Source organism: Haemaphysalis longicornis, unplaced genomic scaffold, assembly GCF_048455015.1.
Source record: "Haemaphysalis longicornis isolate Haplotype H1 unplaced genomic scaffold, Haemaphysalis longicornis Haplotype H1 scaffold_5, whole genome shotgun sequence".
Lineage (NCBI taxonomy): Eukaryota > Metazoa > Arthropoda > Arachnida > Ixodida > Ixodidae > Haemaphysalis > Haemaphysalis longicornis.
In genome coordinates, this window is record NW_027526385.1 from 751,090 (window position 1) to 762,594 (window position 11,505).

Below are 11,505 nucleotides of genomic sequence, written 5' to 3' on the forward strand. Positions count from 1 at the left end.
TATATTATAGCTTTTAAGTGTTGGCTTTTTGTGAAGCATGTATGTAGCATTTTTTAATGAAAATATCATCATCATCATTTATTGTTTATATCACGTGGTGCGGTGTGGTGTTCCATGGGTGTTCCCCCTTCCCTCTCCACGGCCGCTGTGGCGGCTGTGAACCGGCGCGTAAATTTTCCGTGCCAGTTTTTGGAGACAAGATTCAATAGGATGCGCCTCTCCGATGTCCTGGCCGTCGTGTTCGGCCTGTCAGTGTTCAGCGAAGTGGCCTACTACGTCTACGTGCGCGCTACGCGTAAGAGGAAACGCTCCCTGAGCAAGAAAGCGCAGGACCTCGGCAATCAGGTGGGCTACGTGGTTAAACGTAGCGAGTGATAGCAACCTGCCGATCAAATTCAAAACGTGCGCGTGAAGTATCAGGACGTTCGGCCCTTAACCATTTGCGCATTCTCTCTCTCTCATTGAATGCCACGTGGTAGCGCGTGGCATTGCCTACCCTACTACAGTGCATTGCAGCGACGCCATGAAGAACTTTAGCGCATGCGCAGTGCTTGCGGGGCGAAAGTGAACGCGCGCGGGTGATGAGAGGTAACCTGTCTATCTTGTTTTCTATCGCAATAGTAGAACTGAAATTTTGCTTGCGACTGCAATTTAACTTCTAGTATAGAATTTTTAAGCTCCTGAATTTTTGCAACATGATTAAACCAAAACTGAATGGGCTGATTGTTGTAAACATTGCCTTAAAGGGACCCAAAAAAGCCTTCTGTAAAAGTTACAAAAGGCCTGTATTGTCGCGTAGCACCAATATAGCGATGCAATGCCGTTGGAATTATTGATCTACATTCAGTATTAGCTGCGCCAGAAGCAATTAAATGCACCTCTCCCCACTTGCCGATCGACTCCTCCTCCCTCTCTGCTTCCTTCAAAGCAGCTGGAAACACCGGTAATAGCCATGTGACATCGCGACGCTCGACTTCCATTCTGCGCTAGCTACATTCCTGCGCCTAGGCACGCGTCAATTGCTGCGGACCCGCCTTTGCCTCGGGATCGCGCAGGGAAGAGCAGCCGGAAGCCAATGGCACTCGCCGGCGATTGGGCGAATCAGGGGGCGCCTTCGCCGTTGTGTCAGCCACGGTCGGCTCGCTGCGGCGTCGCGCTCATCGGCTGAGAAAGGTGATCTTCAAAAATTGTTTACAAATTATCCGTACGACGTATGGGGCTCACACTTGGCTCAAAAATTCCCCGTTATGTGTTCCACCACCTGAATGCATTTGATTGCCACCTTCACAAAGCTTTTCGGTGTCCCTTTAACTTGGATCGTGTCGCAAATGCAGTGTGCCAGTGCAAAGCTTTGGTGGAGTTCTGGAATGCTGAGTATGCGATGTCATGCATTCTCCTGTGTTCATGCCTGAAAAGAGAATGCACATTTTGATGAAATTAATGTCGCTCGCTGAGTCATTGTCATTACCTGATAACCTGCACTTACTAGGTAATTTTCTCTTGCCTAAAGCTACCCAAGTTGGAGATTGAGTGAAACAGTGCTTTCTGCATACAGTCATGGAGCTGCTGAGCTGAAACATGGCAACATATCTGTCCCAGGTAATTTTTTTCCCCGACCGGGGCGTGGCGTGCCCCAAGGCGATGCACGACAACTCGGACACGTGTGGCAACTCCAGCTGCAGCTTCCTTCATGGCCCCACGTCGCTCCGCACACTTGTTCACACACTCACGTCGGCGGACCGCACGCTCGACGTGTGCGTCTACATGATCACCTGCGACACCCTGGGTGACGCCATCCTGAGCAGCCACCGCCGCGGCCGGGCCATCCGCATCATCACCGAGGCCGAGGGCGTCGACACGCCGGGCTCCCAGATTGGCAGGCTGCGCGAGGCTGGTATGGGAGCACATCCCTCTCTTTGTTTCTCACCAACCTTTGCTGTTCAAGCGTCCCTTGCTGTTCCAAGTGTAAGTGCTCTTCACTCCAGCCATGCAGGATGTCACTTCGCAAATCTTCCACTTCGTGAAACATAGCACGGGTCATGTCTGCATTCCTTTTTTTCATCACCTCTGTTCATACCCAGTGGGCAAGTCCAGTGGTGCCTCACAGAGCAATGCCAAATGTCTCTTCAGCTTGGCATGCACTGGTGTATGACATTACATTCGTACGCAGCATACCAAGCCAGTCGTGGTGGAAGCAAGCATTTTAGAGGTCGGGGCATTTCAAGACATTCTGGAGCAGCAGGATTGGCACTGCAGCTAGATTGTACTGGTTTGTGTTGGGAGCACAGGACACAAACAGCTTGCACATGAAAGGGACCCTGCAGCACTTTCGATGAACGCTTTCACTCTTTCCTTTGCATCTAAAAGCACTGCGAAAGCAGCACAGGTGGCACTGCGTGATTTGCTCGTCACACCAGATACGCCTTCTGTTTTGGCTTTTCTTTTGTGGCTTTATTTTTGAAGTTGCTATCGAAAAGCGTTCATTGCTGCAACTGAAGGAAAACTGGCCAGCAGCCGCTAGATGGCCTTAATGGCGTAATTCCAGCGGTTGAAGAACATCAAGACCAGGAAAGAGAGAAAAACCTTTTGAGCAAGTTTCCAAGTTATCTGGTGGGCATAGAGCAGTAATTTTTGGCTGGGATACCTTGTGACCCCTAATCTAAGTACTGGGGTTGTTGAGTGACTACGTTCTGCAAGCATTTAAGATATCAAAAAAAGTTGAAAAAAGTTTTGCAGGGTCCCTTGAAGGTAGATATAAGACAGCTCATTTCTTTCACCTCTTCCGTATGCTTTTGTCTTTGGCCACGTTTTTTTTTTTTTTTTTTTTTTTTTTGCTGTTTTGTAAGCGTGGTCACTGGCCAGCGTAGCCAGTGCGCAAAGCAGAGTGGCAGGGAGTTGCCAATAGCCAACTGGTGCATTGTTCGAGTGTGCAAGGTAACCATGAGCCCAAAATAGGGCCTTTCCTCACTAACTGCCCACACAGGGAGCGTGGCCGTTGTTGTCTACATCGCGTCTTGTGACCTGAAGGCACAGAGTGCGCAAAACCACTTGTACGGGTACCATAACCGGGACCCGCCTTCCCTCCGTGTAGGCATTCCCGTGCGGGTGAACAACCAGTCGTCCTTCCTGATGCACCACAAGTTTGCCCTGGTGGACCGGGAGGTGCTGATCAGTGGATCCTTCAACTGGACCCGCCAGGCCGTCACAGGTGCGCTCTGCTGGTCGAGGGGCCCCTATCGGGGACGACACTCTGCAGCACTCTGCCGTGGGGAGCTGCAGCCGAGTCGCTGACTTTCCCAAGCACAAAAGTACTCATCTGTGTCAGGTTTTGACCACAGGGGCAACCATCAATCTTGCTGCACATATTACATCTATTCGTAGTGTCCGTTTTCTATGGCCACTTAGCTCAAGTTTTTAGGAGGAGGCACTACTCACCCCCCCCCCCCCCCTTTTTTTTCATCTTTGATTTCTAGATATTGTATTTAAAGTTCTTATCTTGGTTTTTATTTGATTCGTCTTGGCCAAGAGGGTGTGCTGTCACCCCAGCTACATATTAGAGACTAGTCAGTGGTGTCGGCAGTGTGTCAAAAGTTTGTTGGCCATGCCAGAAGTTGATAGGCCACAAAAAAAATTAAAACACAAGCTTACCACTCTAGTGAAACTGAAATGTATTACACCAGAAAGCCCTTGCAAACCCATCCCTTCCTTACTGTCAAAAACTATTTTGGTCACGCTTGAATGTTATGCCTTTGCTGTGAATTCCTTGTGGGCAGAAACTTTTGGCCTGACCTAGAAAAATCTTGACAACAACTGTACCGTACTTACCCGATTCTAACCTGAACTTTTTTTTTTCGGAAAAATAGGCCGAAAAATTGCATGCACATTAGAATCGGATACAAAACTGGAACTGCCAAAACCGGAAATTATGTCCCACCCATCGCCATCTCAAGATGGCGCCAAAGCTTTATCAACAATTTTTCGGATGCAGGAAGCATAGGCGCCTTTTGTATCGGCGTTCACACCAATCATCAAATCGTTACGCTTGCGCGCTTGATAACAGTAATGCCAGCAGCAGCTCCGACGCGTTCACAACGAGCAGTCGGCTGAAGCGTGCGCCTCTGGAGAAGCTCGCGGGATGGGCGTACAAGGCGTGGACCACGGTCCCATCGACCAAGGTTGAACATTCGTTCAGAAGTGTGGTATCGCGAACGTGCTTGACGTTACCGAAGACGGGATGTTGTGGTCAGCGGAGAGTGACGAGGAGTGAGATTACTTTGGGAAATAAATCGCCCGTTTCTCTCACATTCTTTTTTTTTTTTTTTTTTTGCTCACAGTGTTCTGTGCGCGTCACAATCAGAGGTGCAAGTTTTTTCGTTTTTTTTTTTTGCCAGGAAAATCGGTTGCGCGTTAGAATCGGGTAAGTACGGTACGTGTCCTCCCTTTGTACTGCTGCATGTGTGGCGCCGAGAAGTGGCGACAGGTGGACTGCTAAGGCCGATGCGGGTCGTCGGGACAGGAGGGACAAGATGGGCACGTCTGGGGGCAGAGAATGCATTTAGCTGACAAAGAGGCTGGGAGTGTGAGGTGACACTGGCAGGCAGCTGCTGCTGCTGCTGCTGATGACATTCACTGCTGCCTGTCTCTGGTCTGTCCTGCGCAGGCAACCACGAAAACCTGCTGATAACGGCCGAGCCAGACTTGGTGGACCTGTACGTGCAAGAGTTTGCTCGCCTGTGGGAGCTCTTCAAGCCACGCCCATTCCAAGCCCCAGACGGCGCAGTCCGCCAAAGCACCGAGTCCTGGTGACCCCCCACCATCTTATGGGGGGGTCTGTGCAAGCACATTCTCAGTGTATATAACACAGTTCCAGTTTGTACATAGCACTCATCACATCGATATGGGCAGGGGTGCTGTTACGCCAGCACCTGCCTGCTACCGTGTCACGTAAGAAAGTAGTAGCAGCATAGAAAGTTGGGCGAGTTGATAGCTGTCCATCTTGGTAAGGGATAGTGCACACAAAGCATTTCTTCCTCTGTCTTTCAAATGTTTGCACCATTCCCTACCAAAGTAGAGTATTAGTCTTGAGCAAGGGTGCACAAGGGCACTTTGGAGGCTGCCAGGGCAGTGGGGATGGGTGGAGGGGAGGTGTGTGGGTAGCCGAAGCAGTTCCCTTGTGTGCATAAACATTGCCTATACACAGTTCTCCTTGCTTGCTGAAAAATGCATAATGCTGCGTTTGTGCAGAAAAGCTTGACGATTGTGGGTGCTTTGCAGCAAAGCCAGCTGCCCCTTGTGATTTGCTGCTGGCATGGAGAGAGTAGGTGCCGTAGTCAGTCCTCACTGTACAACAAGGACTCTGTATTGCCCACACATGAAGAGTGTTGCAGACCTTGTGATTGGGTGTCCAATGGCCCATATTTGTGCACAAAGCGTGGGGCACTCAGTGGTCCTGAGACTTTCACTTTTGACTGCCGTGTCGCCACATGTGTTGTTGGAAGGTAAAGGTACAATTTCAAGAACCAATGTAGACCTTGAAATGCTTAACGAGTGCCATTTCTACATGAGCTTAACCTTGCTTTTCATTTTGCAGTAGCCTTGAATTGAAGGCCACTCGCATGAGTATCCATGTCTGTGATTGGAAACAAAGGAGGGGGCACTTAAAACTGCATACATTCAACAGCCTATGCCATTCACAGAAATAAAGGGTGCCTTTTGTCTCCAAATAGTTGCTACAGTGCCCACTGACAAGTAAGGCACCACCACACACCGTTGCATAAGGCAAAGAAATGGAATGCAATAGATCTGGGACCAGAGGGAAGAGGACCTGTGCTTTAGGCTGAGGACGCGTGCAGGCCAACAGTGTGCTTTTGTTGAGATCATCCAGGACTTGGAGTTGGAACGTTACAGTGCATAATGAAGAAATGTGGTTGATGCCTCTTTCATAGGAATCGGTAAAACACGAAAGTGAAATGTGCCTTCACAGGAGCATTTAAATGTTCATTGGGCATCCACATGAAGTTGCACATTGCTATTTATATTACGTCGGTATGGCACCGTTAGACGCATCAACGTTAGACACTGGATTGTACGTGCCGGAACATTGCGTAAATCCGACTGAAACCACAGCCCCTTGAAAACCGTGCGGCCGAAACGGAACCGACACCGAAAGCAGAAGGTGGCGGGGGGTGCCTCGATTCCCCCACGTCCCGCGTACACGAAGACGCTGGCATCGAGGCACCAACTGTCCGTGCTCATTAGTGTCATGATGAACTACTTTGCTTCACTTCTAGACGACAGCATCTCTGAGACGGCATCTGAATGAAGGAAATAGTGGGAAAGATATACGTAGACCTACTTGCGCTTGAACTCGTAGCGCAGTGGGCAGAGCGCTGTGTACCTCCCGTTGCAGCGAGAGAGTTCGTGGCTCGAATCCTGGCGCTGCCCCATCAATGGAACTATTTCTGGCGACGTCACTTCCGTGACAGATATGACGCCAGTCAGATCTTTGTGTACCCGGGCATAAAACATTTTCGTGTTAAAAATGCCAACGCGTGCTGTGCCTGCTGCAGTGGCTAAGGCATTGCATTGCTGAGCCCAAGGACGCCAGTTCAATCCCAGCCACAGTGGCAGCCGTTTTTGTGATGGAGGTAAAAGACAAAACTGTCCTCGTGTCAAGATTTCGGTGCGCATTAAAGATCCTCTATGTAGCAATGAGCAGTTCGTCGCTCTTTTCCTGGTAGTGGTGCGCCAAGAATGTACATCACATAGATTATTACGGAAGCCCCCACCCTCACGCACATGTCACCTTACAATGTGACCCCGACAGAATCAATGCAGTTTCCTCCTGAAGGGGTGGCCGTGGAGTTGGGAGCACCCACTTTTGTGTTGCCCGGCATATTGCAGCTGTGCAGGCCTAGAAGTAGACGAGTGTGATCACTGGGTCATAGAAAAGGTTGGTGCGTCATTCAGTGCACTGGAGAGATCACACCGTTTGGTTCTCTTAGTCCCTTTGCTGTTTACTGTTGGCTGTTACATTGTTATGGGAAGCAGAAGTGGACACTGGCGCACAGGCTCCAGGGGACCCACACCAATGACAAAGCACTGGGTGACATGGCCTCAGCTCGAGCTGTCACGGCTGCACTGTGAATAGATACGGTCCCTTTGTAAATAGATCGCTTGATCACTAACCATCGCTCGTTTTGCTAGTACTGTCGCCACATAACAATATGTGCAGACCAGTGTCCGTGTTCTGGCTGTTGTGTTGGAAAAGGCTTGTATGCAGCACAGCAAATATAAAAGGGAAACCACCGGGCAGGCACTAATTGTGAACTCAAATTTTATTGGGACAACCCTTAACATATAGTATTGTGCAGTCACATGCAATAAAAATATCAAAAAACGAACAGTGCGGGAGCATTCAGCACGTGTTGGTCTCCTATCATTTCAAAGGTATGATGTCTTTTCATCTTAGGTTTTCCAGAAGTTTCCAATACAGCTCTGTCACTTCTGCTGTTTATATTTCTAATGTTCCTATTATGTTAGTTAAATGACCGCAGTGCTTGTATTGCACATTTTTCACTCTTCATCTCCCACGCATGGTGTGCTTGCTTTTAGGTTTTTATTTTCCTTGTGTGGGTGTATGTTCCCACACATGACTTGTAATCATGAAACCTCTTGGTGCATATTCTCACTGCATAATTATGTTCATGTAATCATCGCAAAAGCTTCATCTGCGCACTTTAGGGGGTGAATGCTTGATGCAATGTGTGTACTACTGGCTGAACAAATGGTGATGGCCACCAGGGTCGTCAAGATGCGCAACTGCCGAAATATGGTAGCTGCCAACACATCAGGGTTTTATGAGTGAGCGTCAGTTTTAAGGGCACCCCGACTTACCTGGTAACGACAGCAGGGAAGCAAGATGTGCAGTAGCACTGTCTCAAGTGCATGCCTGTCAGTTTTATACGATTGTCACTGCACAACACCCACCCACTCATTGGGAGATGTGGAAAGCGCTAGTTTGGTGTACTGGGTTGCTAAATATGTTGCTGGAACAGGCTTTCAGTGTGGAATTTTACTAGTCCATAAATTTCGCATGGATGCACTTCACGATTTTTCTAAAGGTCGCATTGAGCCTCTTTGCTGCAATTGAGACTGCTGTCGACACAGCCAGAGCTCAAATCTGTGGCTTCATGCGCTGCAATGGAATATTGTAACCACCAAAGCATATGCACTGTGGACTTCCCAGTTTTTGTGCAGCGGTTTCTTGGTATTGTGGGGGTGACAGACCTGTCAACCAGTGCAGTTTCCTCTAGCCTGTTGGTGACTAAATGTACTGTTGTGCATGGAAAGCGTTTTCTGATTGATTGATTGATTGATTGAGGGTTTTAACGCGCCGACGCAACGCAGGCGATGAGGCGCGCCGTAGTGGAGGGCTCCGGATTAATTTTGACCACCTGGGGATCTTTAACGTGCGCCGAAATCTCGTACACACGGGCGTTCTTGCTTTTCGCCTCCATCAGAAAAGCGGCCGCCGCGGCCGGGAATCGAACCCGCGACCTCGTGCTCAGCAGCGCAACGCCTTAGCCACTGAGCCACCGCGGCGGGTGGAAAGCGTTTTCTATGGAATTTATTAGAGTGCTTATGAAATGTCTTGGGAGTGTTTCAGTTTTGTTCCCCAGGTGGCCTCACTCCATCTGCAGCTCTCCCCTAAGGCACACTTCATAGCCCAGGTGTAATGATTCAGTGCGTTTGTTGGCTCTCAGTGCATCCTAGTTACAATCCTGTCGAACTTTGTATTATACATCATTGTCATTTTTTCAGTTGTTCCCTCCTGACAATTCACTGTGGTATGCGGTCACTGTTTGTCACTCCATCATCTTAGTCATGTCAATACATTTGGTTTCACTACGGTGCATGCAGTTGCCTGGCTTGTGTAGTTGTACAAATTTTTGTAAGAAATTGCAGAGGAGGCTTAAATTTCTTTGTTGTTCGGCAAAACACGAAAGTGAAAGGGGCCTTCACAGGAGCAGTTGAATGTTAAAAGAATTGGCTTCTTGTGTGAAGGGTTCGTGAGCCTGACCCTGCCAGATGAAGTGACACCGACACGCAAGAAACAAAAAACAGGGGAGGGTGCCTCAATTCACGCGCGTCCCCTGTACACGAAGGCACCGGCATCGAGGCGCCAACTGTCGGCGTTCATTAACGTCATGATGCGCTACTTCGCTTCACCTCTTGTAGCAACACCACCTAGAGAAGGTTGCTTCTAGAGGGTGCGCAGCATCTGAATGAGTCATAGGAAAGGACATAAGGTGCGTTCGTAGCATTGCTGAGGTTTCGGTTCGTAGCACAGTGGGAAGAGCACCACATACCTCCCGTTGTGGCCAGAGAGTCGTGGGATCGAAACCGGGCGCCGTCGCGTCAGTTGCATTTTTCCTGGCGACGTCACTTCCGTGACGGATGTCACGTCACCAAAATCTTTGTGTAGCCGGGCACAAAACACTTTCGTGTTAAAAATTCATTTTTAAAGTCTCATATATTACACAGTACCTTTTGTGTTGCAATTAAATTAGGTATAGCCCTTCTCGCTTGCTTTTTGTAATATTTTCTTAAACTATTCTAAGGTTGTTGTCGGGAGTTGTTAGGCATTATTTTTTAACTTATTGTTCTCAGTTTGTGAACAGCACCAGATTGTTCTGTCATTTGCATGCGTGTAACTTCTAGGCTCGCAATGTTGCCTTCCTCGCAAATAAATGAACTGTCAAAATGCAGCAGCCCTGTTGTTTGTTATTGCCTTTTCATCCGCGTTGGTTACGCTCTACAAGCACAGCCCCTTGCTATCTTGCCAGTTGACTGGCTGCCTCCTTGTTGCAAGAAAGGTGGGGGGGGGGAAGCTGTGTTATCTCCCACTGCCAGGAGTCCGATCCCAGTGAGTATGCTAAGCTGTGTGTGAGCCTCAAAACTCCAAAGAAGCAGTCTCGACTGCAGGTGTGCAGTGCAGGACAGTCCACTTACAACTGCACGCTGAGCAAAGCAGCAGCTCTGAGGCTTAGATGTGTGCAAACATCAGATTTTCAACTGTGAACTGAATACCAACAAGGAATAACACTAAGATACAGTAAAATATTTTTCAATACACCTATGCTTTAAGTGTGTGGGGCTCATGAAAATCATACCAAAAAAAGAAAAAGCATATTGTTCAGGTGGCCAGGGCTTGTCGCACCTGTGTTTCATGTACAACAAAAAACAGTACGAAGAATTAAGACAAGGTACCAAAGCAGTGGAACGACAAAAATAAAACATGGCTAATTGCTAATGTTGCATATGTGAAACTATGCAATTTCATTGCATATGTGAAACTTTTGCCTATCATGTTTTTGCACAAAAACAAAGGCAACTTGCACAAGTTAGATTAGTGTAGTGGACCAATTTTGCTGCCTTCCAGCTTTCCAGCACGCCTGGAAATAATGCTCCCAGATAAGCCCACGAAACACAAACCTCAACCCTTCGATGAAGACAGAATGAGTTTGTGTGAATGCAGTGCGACCCCCTCCAACAGACGTTCCCAGATCTAAGGCATGCCTGGCATGCAGAAGTACAAGAAGCAGCGCCAAAACGTTCCACGTTTACATTCCGCAGACAGAGTGAGAGTACCCTCTCAAAGGGGCTGTACTCTCTCCAGCCACTGGAAAAAATTCACCCAAACTCCCCGAAGGGAATCGTGAGGAAATGCGAATGCACATGTCGAACACGTATTTCGGGGTCTTCGGCTCGGCGTTGGCGTTTCGCAGCGGCTTCCCGAGCACGGAGTTCGGCTTCGGCAGCTCGCTTCAAGCGCTTGCGTTCGGCATCACGCGCTCTTCGCTTCGCAGCCTTGTCTTCCGCTTCTTCTTCTCCTCCGGTTGAAGATGACGTTGAAGCCACTACAGTGACGTCACCTCCAGCGAGAGGTGTAATGCTCGAACTGGATTGTAGTACACTTCTTGCTCGAGGTACCGTTGCCGGCAGACATTCCATTTATATATACTTGCGACCAAGCGAACGGGAGAGTGGGGCGAGCGTCGAGAGGAGAAGCACCGAAGCACCGCACCTACCCTCGCCTACACTTTCCCACACACGCGGGAGCTCCGGCGAGCTCCCGCGATGCGAGCGCCCTCACACGCCCGAGCGCACTCCTCCTCTCCACTCACTCGCCGCTGATCTGCCCGCACCACCTGCTCCGGTTGCTAGGGGAGAGGAGGAGCACGCGCGCTCGCAGATGTTGCTATGGGAGAGGGGGTGAGAGCGGAGAGATTACACCTGCGGGCGCGTGGACGCCGCACGGCGCCTGACATGGCTCGACTAAGAAATGCATTCGCATTTAAAAGGTGCTTGCCTGCTGGCATTGGTATGACCACATGCCTTGTTAACAGGCAGCAACTCTTCGTCGCTGCTTACTTGTGCTACGGTTGACAGAAATACTTCCTTTGGGTTTCTAGATTCTGTGGTCAATCACTGTCCCAAACA

The 11,505-nt window shown here is 49.2% G+C and overlaps 1 protein-coding gene across 1 annotated transcript; it reads left to right on the forward strand.

Annotated features, from left to right (window-relative positions):
• Positions 1 to 104: 104 nt before the first annotated feature.
• On the forward strand, positions 105 to 9,760 carry LOC144137761 (uncharacterized). Its single transcript, XM_077669708.1, has 4 exons — positions 105 to 345; positions 1,600 to 1,894; positions 3,092 to 3,208; positions 4,661 to 9,760. Exons 1-4 carry the CDS (start codon positions 115 to 117, stop codon positions 4,804 to 4,806), a joined length of 789 nt encoding a protein of 262 aa, XP_077525834.1. The 5' UTR covers positions 105 to 114; the 3' UTR covers positions 4,807 to 9,760.
• The last annotated feature ends 1,745 nt before the right edge of the window (positions 9,761 to 11,505 follow it).